General features: G+C 36.1%; 1 protein-coding gene across 6 annotated transcripts in view; it reads left to right on the plus strand.

The window, feature by feature from the left end:
- The window catches only part of LRP1B (LDL receptor related protein 1B), a 677,950-nt gene extending 658,786 nt beyond the window's left edge, over nt 1-19,164 (plus strand). For 3 of the 6 annotated variants that reach the window (XM_027695895.1, XM_027695888.1, XM_027695893.1), the window contains 5 exons: nt 8,949-9,025; nt 11,138-11,228; nt 13,515-13,659; nt 14,666-14,764; nt 17,011-19,164. In XM_027695895.1, coding sequence (XP_027551696.1) covers nt 8,949-9,025; nt 11,138-11,228; nt 13,515-13,659; nt 14,666-14,764; nt 17,011-17,151 — 553 coding nt within the window. In that variant the 3' untranslated portion in view covers nt 17,152-19,164. Of the gene's footprint in view, nt 1-8,948; nt 9,026-11,137; nt 11,229-13,514; nt 13,660-14,665; nt 14,765-16,528; nt 16,579-17,010 lie in introns of all 6 variants that reach the window. The other 3 variants (XM_027695890.1, XM_027695889.1, XM_027695892.1) reach the window with 3 other exon arrangements.
- The last annotated feature ends 5,005 nt before the right edge of the window (nt 19,165-24,169 follow it).

Below are 24,169 nucleotides of genomic sequence, written 5' to 3' on the forward strand. Positions count from 1 at the left end.
TTGTTAAGCTGGGAAAGAAGAAATATGGAATAAAAAAAAGTGGAAAAGGTTGAATTCAAGTTTCTCTTCAGTGTGAGGAATGGTTTCAGGTGAATTGGTAATCAGAAGTTTAAGTTTAATTGAAACTTTAATAGATAATTCACATTCTGAATGCAAGCTTAGATAGAGATCATGTTCCTGTTGTCTCTGTAGGCTCACTGTTGGGTTAGTACAATCACCACTTCTAAGTCGTTGCTTTCTTTAGAAAGCCAAGGTGGCTTAGAGAAGAAAGTGAAGCAAATAGTTGTTTGATGGAGTTGAAGAGAGTTAACCATGACAGAGAAAGAAATGTACCTCCACATGCCTCAGTTCTCCTTGCCAAACTCAGTTCAAGCTCCCATTGTTCCTAGCACCTTTGCTTTTTTTCTCGTCCCAAAGTGCTTCTTACCTGGAGCTTGTTTATAAGTTTATCAACCTGACACTGGCAAGTAGAAGGCACATGGAAGGAGGGAATGAATCCCATGCTTCCCAATAATCATTGTGTCAGGGAACAGGAATCTCAAAGATGTTTCCCGTTAAATTCTGCTCCATTGCAAGGAAAATTATTTTTCCCTCCAACCTTCACCTGTGGCCATGTGGGTGAGTATGATGTATGGCATCTGTCTCTGGTCTGAGAGACACTTATCTAATGGTTAACATTTTCCTTAACCAGTGTCTAATTCATGGGTGGGTGATTTTTAGAAGAAATAGGACATGCCTGGGTTTATTGTCATTCTGCAGGAACAGCCATCATCAGTTGAGATTGCAACCTTTATACATAATCAAACCCTTATTATCATTCAGTAAAGACAATAGAGAATAAGATTTATCTGTTCTAAAGGGCAGTCCTAAAGCTATAATTATTCAGAGTAACCAGAAACCTGTAAGAACAGACTCTCCTTTCACCAACCTGTACTGTTAGAGTACATTTTTATTTTATCTTCCTCTCTCAATATCAGTTGCACATTGGAAGTAGAGAAGTTGTGTTTTTCACCTAACCAGTTTAGGAATAATTAAGGCCTTACTCTGGCTGCACATAGGCAAGCAAAAAAAGAAGGGTTTGTGAAGGCAGTCGCCAGTTTCAGTGAATGCTCTTTCAGATTTTAAAATATTCAGAATGTACTGTGATTTCTCTTTAGACATAAGGTCCTATGCAATCTAGATTATTAATTCTTAGCATTATTTTTAGGAACATAAAGATTATTCGTCCCCCTCTCCCCTGCATTATTGTTGGTTTTGCTCAATTACAAAGGTTGGGAGAGAATTTCAGAATGTTAAAATTTGAGGTACTGACTTTTTCTGAAAAATGTACCATTTAGGGTAGCATGATGTTATATCTACTTACTGTCATTTTAATATTCACATACTACATTTTTTAAGGATCTCTTTAGGGCTACTCACTGATGGGTTGGGGGAGTGTGATGTGAATAACATTAGAAGCATAGAGATATGTCTGATTTGGTCCAGTAAGTTCACAAATGAATTGACAAAAAAAATGAACAGGAGATGAGATTCAGATGGGAAATAAGCAAGAAATGTTTTTTCTATGTATTTCACAAACTGTCAGTTCCATCTGTTCTATCAGACAGTCTGTCTTTTAATAATTACCTTTATTTACCTCTCTGTTTCCTTCTCACTAATTATCTAGCTGTATATATATCCCTGCAAGAAAAGTGAGGTTTAAAGAGAGATTATACCCAGTGTGATACCAATGAAAGAGCTGGAAAAAAATGAAACTTTTGAGTACACACAGTCATTACTGGTTGTTACATAGGCAGTGCTGTATAAATTTCTTTAGTACAAAATATTACCCTCTCTCACCCTTGTTTCTTTTATACCTTTGCCATAACTATAGGTTGCTCTAATCTCATCTTTTTATTTGTATTATTAATATTATTTGCATCTTCACATAGATGTGGTCTATTATTATTATTATCTGCACATAAATGGGATTAAATCATAACTCCTAACACTAGACATTATAGAAATATAACAAAGGGTATTTTCTAAGCTTACAATCAAAACTCCTAGACAATATAAATAACATTGATCCTTATCTAAACCCAACTAAATTTAAAAAAGAGATTTTAAACACTCTAATGTGCTTTGGAGCAATGCTGCAGGTGAAACAAGTAAGATTAAAGTGTGCTGGCTAATTAATAGGATAATAACTTATTCCTACTTAGGTTACTCTCTGTGTAGAGGAGTGTTCTGTTCTGTGTGTTTGGAATGTTTCCTAGGTGTCATCAGAAACAGAGAGAGAAAATCAGAGGACAAAGAACAGCGTTACCTTTGTTGCCTGTGGATAGATGTGTTGGCTGTTCAGAGGGCTTCAGGTTGTGTGTGTTGTATTTCAGTATTAGAACAAACATCAGTTCTTCTGTAATGAAGAGTAAGTCATCCTGGATAGGTAATGAGAAGGTACATACCATACAGGAGATTGAAAGAAAACTGAGGAAATTGAAAAGTGTAAAGTAGAGATAGAATAAACTACTTCATTTCTAAATAAAGAATTTTGGTGGAGTAATAGGTTAAAGACAATAGTGACCAAATGGGGAGAGAACAAGTTGTGGGATTGCTTAAAAGTGATAACAAGGCTTGAATTTGGAAGTGTACATGGATAAATTAGAAAAAATAACTCCTACTGGAGTGAAATAAGCAAGAGAGATGTTCTTATAGAATCATGGAGTGGTTTGGGTTAGAGGGGATCTTAAATCTCATCTCGTTCCACCCTGTGCCATGAGCAGGGACACCTTCCACTAGACCCCCATCGGGCCTGTCCTTGAACACTTCCAGGGATGGGGCATTCACAGCTTTTCTGGACAACCTGGTCCAGTGTTCCAGCTTGTTCTGGCCAGCTTTACATCCAGTGGGTTGGAGAGGGACACTGTGTTTGGGGGTAATGTAGGGGTAGGGGGGCAGTGTGCACGTGCATGTGTGTGTGTTTAGGTGACAGAAGTCAGAAGGAAAAGAGTGGATTCCTCTTGACAGAGGAACTTCTCTCCATCTCGTGTGCCTGTGATGCTGTACCTTCCTCCTGACGTTCCTTTCATGTTGAAAAATCTTCAAATATGAACAGTTTCTATGTAAGTACATGTGCAACTTACACCCAAGTTTATAATTGTGCTGCAATTACACCCAAGTTTATAACTAAATGTAACTCATCATCATGGCAAACCTCTGTTCAAAAAGAGGTTCAAGTACATAACATAATCCAGTTGTGGACAAGAAAGGGCCCATACCATGCAATCTCCTGACTGGTACTTTCTGAAGGCTGAGTAGAAAAAACCACTGTGGTGTAGAACAATGTCAGGATTGAGCAGCCTGCCTAAGAGGGGAAGGCAGTGGTAACCCTGAGAGGCAGCACAACTCAGAACAGAAAATTTTATGGAGTCTCTTGCAATAAGTGTTTTCCATGTGATTTCCTGGGGTATATTTAATGAGCTCCCCAATTACAATTGCAACAGGAATTTCACAGCATTATTCTTTGAGAGCTTTCTTTTTCAACTGAAAGTATCTTTGTTAAAAATGTCTTGGATTTGAACATAATCAGCAGGTTATAACTTTGTGTTACAGAAGATCTTTCATTCACTTTGTATAACAAACTAGTGTTAGTTCAAGTATTAAATGCAAAAAGATGTTTGAAGAATGGTTGTCAAAGGAAGAAATGGGATGATCTTGGAAAAGAGGAGTTTGTATATTTTTCATTGAACATTCACTAACTAGGCTGTAATGCAGATATCCTTTGCCCATGATTCAGATAAAACTTATATAGTATTTGCTGCTGTACATTTCTGCTTCCTTTGCCTCTGTGAGGAGAGAAAAACATGGTTTGTCTTATATTGATCCAGTCATTTCTCATTCCTTTCTTGTTTTGCCATTTCAGTCTCTTCTTTTCCATTTCTTTGTTGCTTATTGAAATTTCAGCTTCAGTAGTAATCTAGACATGCATACTTTTTATATATTTATTTCATTATTACTACTTTTATAGCATCTGTACTGTACACATTGCTAATAGCATGGTGTTTAATGACCCTCAGTTACTTCTTTTTCTTACCTTGGGATGAAGGAGGCTGAGTTGTACTTGAATGCTTGTTCCTTTGCAGTGATCACCATAAAGCAACTGCGAATGATGATTTGTACATACTAACGTCATACACAAATTAAAAGTCATGTTTAAGGTCACATTTTTTCATGTATGTTGTGACTAAATTTAAGATGTTTTTGAGTTCCTCAAAAGTAATTTTTTTATTGTTTTGCTTGCTGTTGAATGATGCAATTTTCCTATTCTCAGTTTATTGGGTTATGAGGTAATCTGTATTTATTTCAGGTAATGTTTAAAGTATCTACCCCTTAGCTTCTACATTGTTTTCCTTATAAGGATGCTAAGTGATGCTCATTAGACAAAACTAATTAGACCACTAATATGTGGTCTCTTCATGTATAAAATAATTATGGAAAAGTTATTTTTTGAAAATAATTATACTTTACAATATAGCAGAAGGTACAGAATGTGCCATTATTGATCAGTCTTGGGGTGGGTTGTTTGGTCTTTCATTGTTATGAAAGTTCTTTGTACCTTTAAGGGTTTATCTGTGGGTTTAACTCTATAATATCAGCTCCCTCTATGAGCACAGCATACCTACAAAATGTTGCTAAATTCATTATATTGGTTTTGTTCAAGGCTTTTGTCATCCTATGTCATGCTATAGCTTCGGTGAAAAAGGGGATTATTTTGATTTATGTCTTTCAATGTAATTTAATACAGATAGTAATAACTGTAAACCAGATGTTCTCTTATCTTACAAATACTTTTGATATTAATGATAAGACATATTCCAGTGAAATTTTAATGGAAGTGTTAAATAATGAGGCTGGATACTTTTATGAGGATGTTTTGCTATATATTACTATCTTTGTCTAAAAAGAAAAGTTAGAAAATTATTTTGTATAATGAAGAAATATCATTTATAAATAAGAAATATTTTCAATTCCCTTTCCACCTCTACTTTGTAAGGAATGTCACACAGATTCTGTTACACTTCTAGAATAATCTTTCAGTACTGCTTTCTGTCATTTTTTGGATACACACTGGTATATTGAGTTGGAAAGCACTTGTCTACAAAAGCACTTTTAACTGCATATTATGCCTGCTGTATTATATTTTTATGACAATGCCCACAGCACAAAAAAAGGGAGGAAAAAAGAGAAACAAAATTAAAAAAACCACACACACTGCCACCAAATTACCCTTTTTACTAGTTTTTTTTCTATTTATTCAGACATTTCATAGTGAAATGGTTTCTTTTGGTCAAGTGCCCGTATAATTGAGTTTAGAGTGTTTGAGCACATTGACCTGTAATAGTTATACAGAAACAGAGGAGAGAGGCATTTTCTCTCATGAATAGATTCTGTAACAACAGCGTGATCAATCTCTGAAATGTAAATATCTTCATTCTAAATATTCCTCACTACAACTGGGACACCTTTATCATCTCAATTTAAAGTTTTTTAAAACATCTCTCTTTGTAATATTATTTCCTCAACATAAATAATTCCAGTTGCATAGGCATCCTGTATTTCAGAAGGCATTTCCCAAGCAGGCATCTCTTTCTAAACACAGAACTCAACTGTAACAGAGAGAGCTGTAGCATAGTTTTATTAATGACCTTGGCAGCAGCCTGTGTACAGCCTTTATTTATTCCATTTCACATTCAGTTTTCACACTCTCATTCTCTGTGATATTGCTGCTCTTTGATCCTTCACTGATTCTGTTGGGAACTGGGGATTTGCACCTTAAGATGTTCACTGTAGCACCTTGTAGCACTCAGCTGACTCCAACCTGTCCTTCACTGGCAAGTTCCCCATCTGTTTCCATCTGTATTTGTTTGGGTAGCTCAGATTAGGCATTTTCAGTGTTATTTATTTCCAGTTTGTGATAATATAAATGTGAAACCAGTGGCTTTATGTAGTTTAGCTTTGTTAATGCCTTTGGCCATACTGCAAATGCCCTGTCTGACCGTACAGCTATTGGCAGTGGTACAGAACAAAAGCTCCTGGCACCAAATTATTTGTAAAGGTACAAACTACTGTGCATTAAGTTGAACCAGGAGTCATTTCCCATGCCAGGTACTGAGCAGTCTGAATTTCAGTGTCCTAATACCAGAAAATGCTTATTAAGAACATTTTATGTTCTTAATATTATGTTATATAACAACATATTATGTTATTAAGAACAATTTCTGTCTGAAGACAATGGAAACTGGTTAAGACCTACTCATTTCCCATGTTCCTACATGAACAGTTGTCTATGTCCCAAGCCCATCATTATTCATGTACCTGCTCATGGCCAATTTTCTGTGTCAAACTTCCATGCAGAAAACACAACTTTCCCCTGGGCTTTATTTCTTTTCCTATTCTGTCTGCCCAAGACAAATCTGTAGCAGTTTGCTGGGCAATCGTTTTACCTCAAAGTTTAGAAGGAAATGACAGCCATCCTGCCAGCTTCAGTCTCTTTGAAGTTTATTGGAGACAGCAAGCATTTGGAAAATATCAAAATGAAGTGGCAACTAATGATGTTTTTATGAGACTTCTATCAAATGCCTCAAATGTATTTCATTATTGCTGATTTTTACAATTAAAATGCCAAGATAGGTAAAGAACTGCAATATTTTTGTCTTAGTTTATTCCCTCTGGTTATTGCATATAAACCTGTAGGATTTGTTTCTTTACCAGATCTTGTGATGTCATACCTGCTATAAGATTTTGGAGAACATAATTGCACATTATACACAATTTTCTCATGCGCTTATGGTGATTCTTTTTCTAGTCTCACTATCTTATATTCTTTAAACTGTTTTAAGACAGATTTATCACAATTATTCTTATATACAGTGGAAGCATTTGAAATCTTGATTTAACTACAGAGTTCAGATTTGTCCAACTCTCAAATAAATCTTTTCCTTTCAAAAAGTGTAGCATTAAATGCATATTGCCTCTCATAACAAGTTTTAATCAGATGAGCTGAATCCTAAGCAACAATGATGCAAAACTTCACTAAGAAATATAAAGACTTTATTTCATGGTTGTCATGTACCATCAGCTTGGAGTCCAGTAGAATATTCTAAATATAAAGATATGTAGTGTTTCTCTACAAGAATGGATATACTTATTTTGCAGCTGTAGGTTGAAGACTGATATTTCTAAAAAACAAATTCCCTAAGTAGTATCTTAGTAAGGTAGGCTGTCAGTGCAAGTATTTTTATCTTATATAATTGCTAAAAAGAGATCTGAAAAAAAAAGTAGCAGATGTATCTTTTTAAAGATTAAAGTAATGTGTTCCCTGTGACTTAGAATGTGCTCAAGTGGTGATAAGCAGGTGGAAAAGTCAGTTGAGTTCAGCTATAAAATATATTGTTGTGAACCCTAATGTGTGTAATTAATTGGTAATTGGGGGTTCCTTTGCAGTGAGGAAACTTAACTGTGTATTTGCCATATTTATTTAAGTAAACAAACTTATTTCAGTAAACATGCAGAATTCTAAATTATAATGCAATTTAGCTATTGTGTGACAGTTTTTGAATTAACTAGCAATAATAAACAATCAATATGTAAAAATAAATCAATAATGTTTTTAAAGACTATCTGTGCCTTCCCTCTGTAGAGTTTGAGTTAAGCACCTTCATAGCCCATCGTACCAAAAATGAAATTAGTGTCCAGAAAAAAGTTCAAGCTTAATATGAAACCCAGTAAAGAGATTTATCTGAGTGTTGGGTTGTGTTGGAATAGACCTAGGAGCAAAGAGAGAAAAAAACCATTCTTTTGCAGTGATCTGCCAAGGTAAAAGAGTCAAAAGCATCCCCAGCAAAGCTGGCTGGGTGTCTCCTGTAAGAATAGCACTGGTTTTGCCTGGAATATTTTGTATCTTTCCAAACCTTCTTTTAGTATAGAACAATGTCAGTCACTAAGCATCCTAAACTCTAAACTTGCTCTCTAAACTTTGCAATTTGTTAAATCTTTAGAAAGGCATCAGGTAGCAGGAGTTCTTAGAACTGTGTGAGGGTAACACTATTGTATCTCCCTAAAGATAACTCATGTTGAAATTCATAAATAATTCAAAAATACTTAGAAAAAACATGATTCATTGCACAATATGCAACAGAGGCAGATGAAAAGTGACTACTTGCTGCCGTTTCCACAAGGAGAATTTGAGGTTCTGTAGTAAACTTAATCATATTTACAGCAGGATGAATAAGCAATTGAATTTCATTCAGGTATTTGTTTCTGTTTTTGATGGATTTGCTGAGTCTGCATCCATGGACTCCTTGTGTTTGCTTGTATGCACAGAGAGTGTTCTGAATCCTAATGGAAGAAATATTTACCTATTGATATTCACACAAGGAAATTATAGCAGAATAGCTGTGTGCTTATCCAGGCACCTGCCTCCTGGAGCACATATTCTGAATATAAACAGTATTTAGGACTTCTGTCCCTTTAGGACAACTCTTGATGCTTTCACTCCCATGCCTGCTTACACACAGACACACACGTATTTATATTTCTGCAAATACATATCTAGTTATAAAGTTCAAAATCTAAAATGATAGGATAAAATGTTACATACTTTTGATTAAGCCTTTTGTTTTATTATTCAAGAATTTTAGAAAAGGACTCTGGAATGAAGATTGCAGTGGTAAAAACAGGAACTGAAGACACAAAGCTCTAGTTTTAAACTAAAAATGCACTCAGAATGTTGTAAAAGCCATGGCAGAGTTGTGCTGACTCCTTCCATGAGGCTTCTTGTTGGTTTTGTAGAATCACTGTTGTCATTTGTGTAGCTCTTGAGAAGATGCTGGTGGTCACTTTAAAAGGTTACTGTGTAAATAGCTGACATCTACTAACTTTATACCGTCTTAATTGGATCCTTTTAGATGTTCAGCCAACTGGTCAGGCACACAGTGTGAGAGGCCAGCTCCCAAAAGCAGCAAGTCTGACAATATCAGTACAAGTAAGTCCTTCAATTAACTGCTATTACTTGTCAAATTTGCCTCTGTTTAGAAATCTAAACCTGGTGATATTATAGAATGTGATTTCGTATAGTGAAATGTGCTGGTTACCTGTGTCTTTTTCTTTAAAAAAAAACCCAAATGTAGGAATTTCTTGATTTTTTTATTGCCACTGAGTGTTACATGAGGTGGTTTGGATGCAGGCCATGCTGTACACTCACTGCTCCAAGGGCTAACTGCACTTTTCTTAAAAAACATGTATCAAGTGACAAGCATTTGGTGATATCAGCACAGTGCAGAGAACTAGTGTGAGACCTCTGACCATTTAAGTCCTACTGAAAGCATAAAAAATAGAGCTGTAAGTGGTGCATAACTTTTGTACTGGCTGTCTGCAGAGGTTTGAATTTTACCTACTGTGAAAATCATCCTGGAAGTAAGAATAGCTCCTGTCGTATTTTTTTTAAACACATCTGTGAGCATAAAAGGAAGGTTTTGCTACACTATTGGCAGTTTAAACTGGACAAAGCTCCCTGCAGAGTGTTGAGTATGCTGATAGTACCCTGCTGTATGTGCCTCCATCACTTTTAGCCCAAGTGGAGCAGTAAAATGAGTTACCCACTATTCAGGTCAGCTTGATGCTTAGATGAAATCTTCCCAGCGATCCAGACAAGTGAAAGAACACTTAAAACTGGAAATAGGCAAAAAAGCAGCCAGAACCTAGATCAGTATTTCATGCTGAGGGAATACTTGCTCTAATTTGGGAAATGGCTTCTCCTAGACCCCAGCCTGCACCATGGTTACCAAACAGCAATTCATGCCTGGTGGGCTGTTTTTAAGGGGTTTTTTTCTTGGAAGTTTAAATGCCAAGACAAAATTAACCTATTTTTCTTCTGTTTTGGTTTGTTTTTTTATTTTGGGGAAGTAGAACTTAATCCAGCTATTTATCAAATGTTTTCTTAAAATGCCCTTGTTGTAATGTCCTTTACATGCTGAATCTTCGTAAGCTGAAGTGAACTCAGGATGCTTCAAGTTTTTTATTCAGTAGCACTTCATTTTGTGTCTCTGACAACCTGACTTGGTTTTCAGTAAGCCTTCAGGCAGAATTCAAGGCATTTTTCAATTCTTTATTTAGACTGTGTTTAATGTAGAGCAGAGACTGCCAAGAGCTTATTTTTTTAATAAACCAGTAAATGGAGCCAATGAAACAACCAGCAATACTTTTGTTTTCCACCAGTGAAGGGTTGTGATATTAAACATGCCATTCTACGCTGGCTTTATGCTGGAGTCCTGTAGTTTATAAGGGCCAGATTATTTATAACATAAAATTATTTGTTGCATGTATTTCTTAACTACCGTGTACTTACAGTAAGGCTGAGAAATTCTTTAAAGGGCACAATTGCTGACTCTATTTTTGCAGGTAGTCTCATTTCAGTGAAATTATCTGCCAAAATAATGTTAAGCCCATTTGCTTCTTCCCTGTTCCCTCCTCGCCTTTAACATCCCTGTCTGATCTGGGCACTGTTTTTCTGCTGCATTAAGCATTATTGTTATAAGCACATAGTTTTTGTCATTGCCTGTATCAACATAACAAAATTGTTGGCTCTCAAGTGCAATGCAGTAAAATGCAGGAATGCAGCAACCATTTAGAAATTAATATTGTTCACTACTTTTTGTTTTTCCACAAATAAAAATAGTAAATACATATAAATGCTAATGAATTCTTCAATCAAAGCCAAGTCTACTGAATATTTTAAATTAATAGCTCTATGACTTAAACTGCTGAAGATGATGGTGGCAGTCAGAGGCCAAACTGTTCAGCAATTCCACATATTTTCACAGGGTATTGCTGCAAATGAGGGCAGGGAATTAGTTCAAAGTATATTGGTATCCAGAAAGAGGAAATTCTTGATTTGTTTATAAAAGTACTTGTATGTACACTATTATCTGTAATGAGGTTGCTTTTTTTAATTGATCAGCATTAAAATCTCAAATCAGTGAAGCTTATCACATGAAATTGCATTTGTTGGTGCGGGAAATTATTCTTTTTTGGTTAATTTGACTGTTTTACAGCTGTGAAGCCATGAGTATTCAATGATATTTCCCTTCTATTTTAGGAAGCATAGCAATTATTGTTCCTCTGGTTTTACTGGTGACTTTGATCACTACTCTGGTAATTGGACTATTTCTTTGCAAAAGAAAACGAAGGTAAGTAATTTTATATTGACATATGAGGTAAAAAACAAATCTTTAAAGTATGTGCATCTTTTTGCTATACAAAAAATCACTTTATATATGTTGAGTAGATACTAAAAATTAAAAAATAAACCAACCAACCAAACGAAAAAAACACAAAAAAAGCTACACAACAAATGATCCAAAACCTGTTTCTGGATGCAGTTAGTTATATTTTGGTTCTTGCTGGAACAACCACGACTATTATTTATACTTATATTCCACATACACTAGAAAAAAAAATTGCAGTTCTTATCCATCTTGTTCCATCCTGCCAAGGCTGTTAATAACAAATGTTAATAACTTTATCCAGAGACTTAGAGAACTTAATAAATAGAATTAATGTATTTCATTGAAACCACATAATTAATATTGTTCAAGTTATAGTGAAGATGGAAACAATGAAGAAAGTGTTTACTGTAGAGTCCCAAGCCTTGTTGTCATTACTGTGTTCCTTTAGTATCTTGTATAGGAGCCAAATTCCAGGATTGTTTTTATTGCCTTGAATTTAGCTGCCTTAGAGCTGATGATGAACTTGGGCAGTTGTATTAGACTTTTTGACTTTGACCATTTCTTCAAAGGCCATGTTGGGTGGCCAGGGAGGCAGGGAGTGTTTCTGCTGCATGCACACACCTGAGAGAGCTGCTAATTTTCTCATGTTCAGAGAAACAAGAACCTGATGTTGATGGTGATGCAGATTTAACAAGGAAAGATTCCTGGTAATAAGGACGTGGCCCGCTAGGGAAGGCCTGAGCGGGAATCAGACAGCAAACCATTTATTTCAGGGTTGTAGCTGTCCTGCTCATTGGCCTTGAGCAGCTGTCTTGCTTTCTCCTGGGGCTTGTTACCCCGCCTTTGAAACCAAGATAATGTCTTGTTGTTAAGTCCTTTAGAAATATGTGATGAATCTGCTGTTTTTGCAAATGTGACCATTTACGTGGCTGTTTCAGTCCTCCAGGCTAAAAGAATCTTTTAAGTTACTATGATCTGGCATCTCCCCTGCAAAGTCTGGTGTAAACTAGTAAGCATTAATTTTTAAAACCTTTTTATAAAGCCAACAAGATAAATACATTCCCCGTCCATGCTGGTATTAATGTTGACCCTGCCAGGCTCTGTGGATGTCATTATGTGCTGCTGTACCTAAAACACAAACTTTAGTGATGGCCAAATCCTGAAAACCAGTTGCTGGCCTGTAAATTATTTAAGTTATTGAGGCTCACTTGTTAAATAATAGATTTTCAGTAGAGAAATAGAACTAGCCTCAATAAAGAATTTTCTTCTTAAAATTATCTTTGAAAATATATTTTAGGGTTATTTTATCTCCTCAAAGAAGACTGTCAGGTACTAAAGTAGGTGTAGTTGTTCAGCACTTGTAAGCTACAGTCAAGTGCTTATTTTAGAAAATATTTTGTTCTATGCTGTTTCTTAAAAACACAGACCATTTAGTATATTGGATTTCAAACACTGACTGCAGCTTTTTCAACCAACAAGAGGACTCTGCTGTTATCATCCTGACTGTGACCTCCCTATTATTCCCTTGTAATTCTGGAGAACATATTGCATTTGGAAAAAATTACCCTCTTGAGTTTATTTCTATTGCTCAGGCTGAAATCACCTCCTTAGCTAAAAGAAATGAATTCAGCAACTGAAACAATTCAACTCAATCACTTATCTTTACTGATACCTAGTTCAAGGTTAAAAATAAGACTCTATCTTCTACCAAAGCTTGAAAAAAAATGAAGTTGAACTTCAACTTTCCAATAACCACTGGCAGGGAATACAAACTGGAGCTATGAGAAATTCATACATTTTTAATGCATTGTAATGAAACCATTTGCTTGTCCTCAGTTTACAGCTGATTTTTGGCAACCGATTTGAGATAGAAGTGAAGTGACTCAGGTTCACTCCATCTTCATTCCTGCAGGGAATCTGCGATGAATTTTAAAGGCTTTCCTTGGGAAGTGAAGGAAATCTGGAGATACTCAGAGGAAGTCAGGGTTATTAGACAACAAGTTAGCACTTTGTATGAATTCACACCACTACAGTCAAACTGAGAGAAACAATAACATTCTACCTCCGGCTTCTGGGAGATCTATACATAGACTCAGATTGTTACTTTGCTTGGAAAGTGGAAGGATTTGCTGGTTGTCTCTGCAGGAAACACTTTTTCATCCTGTTGCTTTTAGACATTAAACGTAATATCCAAAAAATTACTGGAAAACTCTCTAGTTTCTCTTTTTCTGTGTTCATGCATTGTAGGACAAAAACTATCAGAAGACAACCCATGATAAATGGAGGAATCAACGTAGAAATCGGCAATCCATCCTATAACATGTATGAGGTGGGCCATGACCACAGTGAAGGTGGTCTTTTAGCCTCAGATTTTACTGTAAATGCAGAAAAGGTAATTTTTTCTTTTTCTAGTGGCAAAACCACTACTTTTTTATGTCTTACAAAGCTTTGACTTTAAATGTAATGAATAGAAGCATAGAACAATGACATTTAGATTTAGTTAATGAATATTAAAGCAAGTTGGATTTCATTAGATTTAAATGTCATGTATATATTAACAGCTGGTTTGTAGTCTGATTCTTGCTGATGATCATTTTTCCTAGTACCTGTATTTTACCAAAGTAGTGTTAGAACTGAACTACAAAGTGAGTTTTTTGTCATAGACACATCTGCCTTAAGTTGCCAAACCACAACCTGTCTTTTCAACCTAGTGGCAAATATTGAATGGAAATGTATTATTGTACAGCCTATGTTTGAAGCATCAAAGAGTGTATGCATACATATGAGACTAACTTATTTCACACCTGAAAACTTCCAGAGGCAGAAAGAATTGGGATTCCTGGCAGGATAGATAGATTAAATGTTTACACAAAGCTAGTAAGTATTATCATTTCCTTGTATAAGATGCTGTCACTTCTGCAGCACCACTCTGCAGTGATTGAGCTCCCTGAGTGATGTGACACGGGATGAATGGGGTAATGCTGCCATATCTTTCCTAGAGCTCCATAATCAGACATACACCAAAGGGCAGCCATCCCTCTGTGGCATTTCTGACAAAGCAATAACAGGATTACTGGTAGCTCTAGGAATGTCATTGCTGAATCACATAGTCAGGGTGCTGAATACAGGAGGTAAGCTGAAAATGGAGTTACTCACTGGAGGCAGAATGACTGAGCCAGCGCTTATTGTGAAGTCTGGCTCTAATCCTTAGTGGAAAATAACTGTAAAATGCTGATTTTTGTTTTTCGTGCTGAGGGATACCTGCAAGAAGATTTTCTTAAATGTAGATCACTCTAAAATACTGTCTTTAATTGCTGCACTGTTTACTTAACAGTGTTGATGATTACACATGGAAAATGCTCTGCTAGCACAGAAACTAAAATTTTCTGTTTATACAGGCCAGATACATAGGGGGAGGGCCCACTGCATTCAAGCTTCCCCACACAGCTCCATCAATCTACCTAAACTCTGACTTGAAAGGACCACTATCAACAGGGGTGAGAAATGATGATTCAAATCCATTTCATTCCACATCAGCCCCTTTCCAAAGAAAGTTTGTCTGTCATTTTTGATTAGAGGCATTTTATGTTTGTTTTTAATTTTGTTTTTTTTTCTTTTAATGGAAAGAAGAACAACAGTAAATAATACATTTTTCTGTTTGAAATAAAGGGTCCTTCCCTGCATACAAAATTTCACCTGTACCCATCATTGAAACATGATCTAAAACTGCAAGTCTGTCTTTGCAAAGGAATGAAAAACCAGTAAACACTGTGATACTTTTCCATAACATTATATAAGTTTAGCGTGGCATTCACAGCCATATATCTTGATGTATTTGCAGTTCTTATGTAATTACAGGCATTTATCAAGTCTATCAAACTGAAATACGATCCCAAAGAATGGAAACAAGTGCTTTTATTTAAGAGGACTTTGATGCACACCAAAATTAACAATTTCCTTTATTATTTGCAGTGGTTTTTTTGATTGTTCAGTTTTCAATGGATTTGTATCATAAACCAGTTCCTTCTAAAACATCAGATTTTTTACTACATTTTAGCATTATTTTTGCAAACACTGAAATTCAAACTACAAAAGAGATGTCAACATTCATTTTCATGTGCCTCAAAATATATTCATCTTTTGTGCCATTTACGTTCTTGCATGGTTGTAATATGTTGTATTTGGTAGCTTAACAATTTTTATAGGGTGTGATTTTTCTGATGGAGCACAGAACCATGGATGATGAAAGCTGGAATATTTGCCCATCTGTAACATTAACTCTTTCTTGTAAATTCTAGTCACTCCAGTCTCTTTCTGTACCTCACTGTACTGCATTATGCTATCAGTAGCCACTCAAAGAGGTATCATGGGGAGAGATTACTATTATATATAATTTCAATAACTCCATAAGGCACTATATAGATGCCAGGTTTCTGTTCTGTTGTGCTTATCATCCTTAATAATGGTTGTCAATGAGATAAAAAGTCCTGATGATTGAAACAGAACTAAATTTCTGTTCTCCTAAATTTCTGATTGTAATCCTGGGCTCAGAAATAATGTTGATCAACAGGGAAAAGAAGAATTAAGACTCTAGACATCTTTCATTCCTTGTTTCCCAGGGTGTACTCAGGCTATTTGCAAGTCAAGAAAACCTACCCATTTTTGGTTTGGGTAATTTAAAGTTTAGCCATTTCTTATGTACACCAAACAAAAATAATTTCCCTATTTTAGAGCTTGCTGGTGTACGACTGAGTATTTGTGAAAGCACAGCTGTGCTGTCCCACTAGTTATAAGGAAGAGGAAGATTTTGACCACAAGACACCCTTTCCAGTTATTATAGGAAAAAGCTGAACATCGACTTGGATACCAAAGGTTTTCTAGGGACGATAAAGGAACAAAGTGTGAAGGAAGTAGTAGAGATATGGCAGACCTTGGATAGTGTTCTCTCCTTAGCATGAGTGACAGGAGAGAAAGTTTTCCTCCATGTTATACATCCTTCTGTGCTGTCAGGCTCAGGAGATTTCTCACACACTGAAGTGTTTTGCAGCATTAAAAATGGACTTGTCCTATACTGAAGTACCATTGATTTCAATAGATGTTTTTCATTACAGTCCAAACTACCAAAATTGTTGAGAAAAGGCTTCTCAATCTGTAACTACTATGATATATTAACACTTATGCTGGTTTATTATTAAAGTTTAATTTACATTACGCAAGTATTGAATTTTTTGGTCAAATCATGTTGTGTATTTGGGCCACAGAATTCGAAAACATGGTCAGCTATTGATGGGATGCTGATGTCTTAGAACAGGTAATATATGGAAACTGTTGGCTGCAGTTTTCTACTGTTAAACTTGTCACATGGTCTCACAGTGCACCTTCTCTATAAACTCCTTCATATCTATTCTGAAATCTTCCAGTGTAATAAGGTGGACAAGTCAACCTCAGAGACATTTTTTTCAAGGTTTTTGTTTCATTTTTGTCATTGTTTTTATGGTTTTAATATCATAATATGCTGCATGTCATGTCATTTGTTATTTTAATAGCATGTCTCATCATGAATTTAATTTTTAACTAAATAATTAACTCATTATCAGGTTTTCAGATGTCCAGGTATCTATTAAATATGTCCTGTTGTATTTTATGTCTACTTGTTCTTGCTTTAACAAAACCATTTCCATTTCCATAAATGTTAATTTTGGTTTAATCTGGCTGATCTAATGTTTTATTAATTTCTCTGCAGCCAACAAATTACGCCAATCCAGTATATGCAAAGTTATACGTGGATGGACAAAACTGTCGAAACTCCTTAGCAAGTGTTGATGAAAGAAGAGAACTTCTTCCAAAGAAAATAGATATTGGGATAAGGGAGACTGTGGCATAATCTGCTGTTACCTTTTATACTCTGTATAAATGTATAAAATATAAGGATTACTTTTCTATGTACCAACAGTATTATAATTGTTTTGGCATCAGCATTACCTCTGTTTTTTGTTTGGTTGATTGTTTTCTGGGTTTTTCTTTTGCTGATGACTTTTGACTGACCATTTGTAAGGTATTTTTATGAAAAAGAAACTGCACTACGGTACAATTTACAACAATGCTGCTGAAATAACACACCTTTAAATTTGTTAAAATGGCAAACAACGTATTCGTTTGTAGCGTGAAAATGAGCAATCTATTTTCTATGAACTTTTTTGGTTCTACTTAATCAATGAAGATGGTATCTGCACTTTTTCATTATGTAGTCTGGAAGCTGTAGTACAGTGTGTAACTTTGTTTATTTTAAATGGTGAAAGAATGATTGAATGGTCTACTCTCTTCTTTGTGCCCATTAGAATTTCTCTTCAGATCCTGATGAAGCTAGATAACTTTTCACAAACATACATAACTTGCTTTTAAATTAGCTTTAGGTTGCCAAGAAGTAAACAAGACTATAGAAATGAGACATCTAATGATCTGCATGAACACAATGATTATGTTTCAGAAATTCAGTGACTGTACATGATATACTAAACATATATACCATGTAAACAAGCTTTGTATTTATTAAAACCTTATAGAACATAGTAAAGATATATCTTGGAAGCTGAAACCTTACTTGCTGTGGGACAAAGCATCTGAACTCCAACAGTCCTGTAGGACAGTAGCCACCCTAGAGCACAAGAGGGCATTGCCTACACATGTGTTATGTTTTTTCACTTAATCACATGCATTACTAATGGATTAATAATTCCCCAACACGTACCGAGCAGTAGGGAAAAAACCAAACCCCAAACCTTAAGCACAGTCAGATGATCACAGCATTCGGTTTTGACAATCACAAAAAAAACCCCTCACGCCTGTTTAGTGATATTAAAGAATTCAAAACACAGCAGTTTCTTTAAATTAAGATAAACTCTGGTATTGTGGAGGTAAAACTAACCAAACTGCATATTACTGAAACCTTACCAAAGCCCAAGTTTCAGTAGCCTGGGTTAAATGTCAAAATCCAATTATCAAAAGTGAAAAGCATCAGTATCAGTTTCCAGCACTTCTCCGACCTGGTCTGCTTTCTGTTGTTGCTAAGAGGCAAAATATGACTCACCTTTTTTAATTTTGATGGAAATAAAGAATACAATTGCTTTCAGGTTTGAACTGAATCAAAATATTTTATACATAACTTTAAAGGCACAAAAGACGTATTCACACATATACTGTGGAGGACTCTTCCTTCCTCCGCTAGACATGACTGACTTTTAGCTATCATAATATATTAACCTAACAGATTAAATATGTTTGTGGTTGCTCTTTATTCCCTTTGTACAAGCATTACAAAAATAACTGCTGTTTTATAAAAGATTTTTGTTGTACTATTGTGCATGCATACTACCTATTTCTAAACTTTGCCATATTGGGGCCTTTATAAAACTCTTGATTTATGTAATACTAGTGCAATTTTGCTTGAACAATGTTATGCATATCATAAACTTTTTCAGGTTCTTGTTTAAGTACATTTTTTTAAATTGAACAGTATTTTTCATTTTGGTTATAATAGTCATTTTGCCTATGTTTCTACAATGAAGTGTTAAATACTTTATAAAAAAATTGTTGACTGATTTATTTAAATGAAAATCTACATACTTAATTCAGTGTGTTGACTAATTTTTAAATTTAACTTATAAAATGAAAAGCTAAAGAAAGAGCAAATTGAAGCGAAAGAACATTACTTTGTACAAATGGCTAAATCCCTTTTCTTAATGACAATTTTTGCTTTTTATACAAATTCTGTTTGAATGTTTTTGCAGCTCTGCACGTGTTTGGATAACTTAGGTGTATAGCTGTACATTATGTCAATAGAATTTTAAAACTATTATTTTTTTTATAAAAATACTGTATTAAATAGTTTCATACCACACAGCTATGATTCCACAGGTTCTGCCTTTATTCTGCTGACATCATCAGAGATGGATTAGGCCCTCATTTTTTTCTATAATTAAAGTTGTTATTTGGTGTAAGTAGTTGGACATTTCAGAAACATTACTACTCTTTACTTTCTGGCAGAGAATCTCTTATTTTCAGTACTCAGGTAGAACTAAATTTTAACTAGTGGGTGTACAAGTAACATGAGGTTGAAATCATGAACTCATACGGACCTGATGAAATTTACTTTCTGTGATGTCTCGTGTTTCCTTTCAGTGAGACATTTTTATTTGCTTTACCCTTGCTTGAGAGTAAATTATTTAAAAAAAATTAATTTCCTTAGAAATACACAGTTGAAGTCAGTGGAGCTATTAGATATTAGTTATTAGATCAGAATACAGTTGTAAGTATGTAGCAGAATTTTGATGGAGATATTGAGCTCAACCACTGCCATGCTTGAAGATCTTTACACATCAGTATAATAATACCCAATAGATTTTTTGTTTGTTTTTTTTCACTTTAACAAGGTTCTCCACAGGAATTGTTTCCACAATCCTTTAACAGTCCCAGAATCCACAGGCTCTGGTGCTGTGCAGAACACACAAAGAGCTGAAAGGTGGAAGACTGAGAACCCAATCAATAGCCTATATGTGCATCCTCCTAAGTTCAGTAAAATATTTTTGGGCATGAAATTCTATAAAATTTTACAAGTAACAAGAATAACGTTTTTAACTTTCTACATTTCCACAGCCTTCTTGCTATTATTAATGCCACATTATTTGTGTTTTAAGTTGACACAAAATTAGAAGGAAAAAAACCTGGCTAAATATGCCTGCATCACTGATTAAGGCATCTGTCTCTTCAGGGTGTAGTTGCAAGACTTTTTCTGGTTGCTTTCCTGTGAAAGCGTTGAGTACTGACAGTCATGTGAAATGCTAGTACTGTTCTATTTCACAGAATTCATCAGGGTAAAATTTTTCTTCCACAGTACTGATGATTTTTCTTAGCAGTGTGAAGCAGTTTGTGGGTTCAGGGAAATGGAACTTCTGATAAATCTAACCCTGAAATGCACTGTTCATTGACCTTTTGCTCTTAGGCTAAGGAATAGCCACATTTTCATTGAACAGAAAACAAAAATACATGTAACCTTGAAGGGGGACATGATGTGCTCCATCACAAACCAGGTTCTAAAGTTTTTTGCTGAATGGAGAATCTCTATGCAAAACCTATAAAAAAACCCAAAAAGCTTTTGTGCTAAACTTTTATTAATTCTGTCTAATGGATCTTTTTCTTTTCCCACAGAGGTTATACTAGTTATTTACATACCAGTGCTCTGGAGTCTCTGCCTTGTGATAGGCCTCTATTGGTCTATGCAAGTGTTTGCATAAACACTAAATTATGACAACCAAAGTTCAAAATGACAAATCGAGATGGATGATGCTCTTGGTACTCTGATTATTCATTCTACACAACTGAGATTACTATCATGAATGCAGTCCTGGGAAGCTCATATGAGAATATTTATTTTGCTGTGCATTTTTTAATTGGTTTTTTTCATTTCCAAGACAGTCATGGTGTTTGATGGTTGCAGAAGGAAAGCTCTGTAGTGGAATGCCATTAAAACTTCTACCTAAGTTTATTTTCTAGCAGTTAGATTGTGGTAGAAGGTCCTAATATAACAGCAATTATTTTATTTTTATCAACTCTTAGTGACCAGAATCAGTGTAGTCACATGCATTAATGGAATTTTGTGTAAACACATTTCAGAACATTTGTTTCACATGGAAGTGCATAATATATCAGAATAGAACCAAGTATCTTCTCATGCATCCCCCCTTTTTGGAGGATGAAAAGATGATATAGGAAAGCAATATCAGTGATGATAAAAGGTAGTTGGCCTTAAGAATAAAGACACTTTTCATGTGGAACAAGCAGCCCAACAGTGAATCTTGTCGGTCTAGTCCTGGGCATCTCTGCAAAAGTGTTGAGGCATTTGGAATTTTTCAAGTCTTAGATGGGCAGAAGGATGGCTGATGGAGAAAATGATAATTTATCATCCTGGTTCAATAATTTATTGTGCTTACCATCTCCTCATGTGAAATACAGATCTCATGAAAGTAATGGTTTCTAATTTAATGCCCATATTGTAAGGTGACAAAAAGGAGGAAAAAAGCATAAAACACCTTTTGGCTTCCCTATGCCACCTGCACATCATTTAGTACATGTTGTGCCTCTCATGACCTCTGACAGTGGCCTTCAAAGAAGTGCTTGTGTAGAGGGAACTGTCTACTGGCCTCAAAAGGATGTTAAATGAGTTTTTCCTGGAAAGATGATGATGCTACTATCCTCCCCACCTGCTACAAAACTTAATAATGATCCATTTTCGGAAAAAAAAAACCCAAACAAAAAAAACCCCACCAAACAAATGAAACAAATCCCTCCCCCCCAAAAAAGTATTTTTTGAAAATATCAAGATATGTACCTATACACAATGTGTATAGTATCAGAACTGATGTGTAGTTACTCTAAGTAAAAACTCATTTTCACAGGTGAGTAGAAAAGAAGATCTGAAACTAACATAGAAACTCAAGGGAAATATTAATTTAGGATTACTGTTAAGCTCTTTTAAAGTGTGTGTTCAACCTGGAGGGGGGGGGGGAAAGGATTATGCAAGCTGGTCACTGAATTTTCTTAAAATATTTCTTAAATAAACAATTTTGAGTGTTACAAGAGCTGGCACCACTAGAGATTTCAGAAAACGAGCTGTGTAGTCCAACAGTTTCTCACTCGTGTTTCATGTTGGTAATGCACAAACAGCAATCTCTTGTCACATAAGTAGGTGTTTGATGATTCATTAGTGATAAACAGAATAAGATAAGCATGTGCAGATTCACAAAAGCAATAACTGAAGAGATGATCTGCTCAGCAGATGAGTGTTAGGGCACCTCGATAGCTCAGGAGGTTGGATTGCACTTGAGCCTTTGGGGAGGGGTTTCCATCTCATTGACACAGCTGGGTGTGCTGATGTTTAAATCTGGTGACCTGTGTGTGCTGCACAACGAGCTCTGTAACCAGTGCCTAAATCAGGGCAGGAGCCTCAGTGGTCTTGCTCTGTCCAAAGAGCAGCAGACAATGACAACACACAGTTTTAATTCCATTGATGACTAAGGTTTGGGGCCCCTCCCGTGTGGCTAATAAGGTATCCTAGGTGGTGAAGTCCTGGTCTGTTAGAAAAGCAGGAATGAAGCTTTTCTTTCATGGGTGCAGGAAGCATGGCCAGGTGCCCATTCCTCTGACTGGAGGTTATGGGGTTCACCATCACCTCGGAGACAGTTTCCCTGGATAATTGGCTGTGTCTGGGCTTGTATGTCAGACTTGAGCAAACCACGTCAGCTCCCATGGTGGTTAGAGCAGCTGTTTGGAGCTCCATTCACACCACTAACAGGTCTTACTCCCACCAGGAAGCTGCTTGTCCCCATCACTCAGGTGAACAGCCTGCACCTGCCCCTGAGAAATGGATATGGATTGGATAAACTCCCAGGTTTTCCTCTGGGGTGTGCTGCCTGTATGCAACTCCCAGCCACATCTTTCTGTGTTTCCCTGCCAAGAAATAGGGCATGGAAAATATTGTGACTTCATTTGACAGCCAAAAAGAAGGTTTACTCCCCTTTTCCTTTCACGAAATCTCAAAAGATACAGTGAAAACTTAGATGTGTCCTTATGGATGCTGTGCCTACAGTGTTTGCCTGTGTGAGGCACATACAGGCCAAACCTAAAGAGAAGCAGTGCCAGGTAAGTGACCTTTCTTTCCAGAGGGGAATGATGCTGTTGTTCAGATGCAATGAGTGTGTCCTGCACTGGGTTTTGCAAGTCTCTAAACTGGTTTTCTGCCTGTGTGTCTGAAGGGACCTTGATAATTTAGTGGAGAGAGTTTTTCCTGAGACACCACAGTGCTCACTGTTGTGCAGTGTCTGACAGCAGCATGCTGATATCTCAGTCTGGGTGTCCCCTGAGGTTGGCAAATGGCATTGCACAGGTTGTAGGTGGCCCTTTTTACTGGGGTTTTTCCTTTTTGGTGACTCATATGACTCCCAAATTTCGAGCACTGCCTCCCAATGTTGGCATGTGTAAAGTGCAGCAAATAGCCCTTTGGAATTATACACTCCTGGATAATGATACACTGTCACTGTGAGCCTACCAAAAAAACCCAAAAACAAAACATAAACAAACAAAAAACAAACCAAAACAAAAAACTCGATCAAACCCCCAAAACAAACAAAAAAAATGAAAAACCACCAAAAAATCCACAAGCAAAACAATAAAAAAGCACCACATCTTTCATCTGTTGATTCTAAAGCCTAGATCTTGTCAGGAGCTTTGGTGTTATTTCCACAGCTGACGTCCTTGTCCGGAACTTGCTGTCTCATAATTAGCAAACCCTCTCCTGTGGGAGCTGACTCCCACAGCCTACAGAAATTTGATACTCTGGAAGCCTTGAAAAAGTTTGGAGGGAGATGCTCAATATCAGTTTGGGAAATGCCCAACAGAAATTCTGCACAGAAACATGATATAAGTATTTTATAAATCAGGAACCTCAAACTTACAGAAGTGTCAGTATAGCAGGTAGAGTCATGTTGTTATTTTGAGGTGATAGATGTCCATAACCAATTTTCTTTTTAAATGGAAAAGGAAGCAATGTTCAGGTGATGTTCCCACATACTGGGAGAGAGGTCTGCCACATTTTGTACATCAGAAGAGATGTCCTTCAAGAAGAATAAAATGAGATGTGATGAGTGGTCTGTCTTACGTGTTAGGTTAAGGTTGCCCTTCTCCAGACATGTCTGTACATCTGAATATCTCTCTTCTATCCCATCCAAAAATACGATATGCATATCCTACAGGTGTGTAGGCTCATAAATGCTCAACTTTAAAAGTCTGATCTTATCTGCTGCTTTTCATAGTAAGAGGATTGTAGGATCCAGGTAGTTTTAAGGTATCCT

The sequence above is a fragment of the Neopelma chrysocephalum genome, unplaced genomic scaffold (genome assembly GCF_003984885.1).
Source record: "Neopelma chrysocephalum unplaced genomic scaffold, ASM398488v2 Primary Assembly neopelma1_103b, whole genome shotgun sequence".
NCBI classification, from domain to species: domain Eukaryota; kingdom Metazoa; phylum Chordata; class Aves; order Passeriformes; family Pipridae; genus Neopelma; species Neopelma chrysocephalum.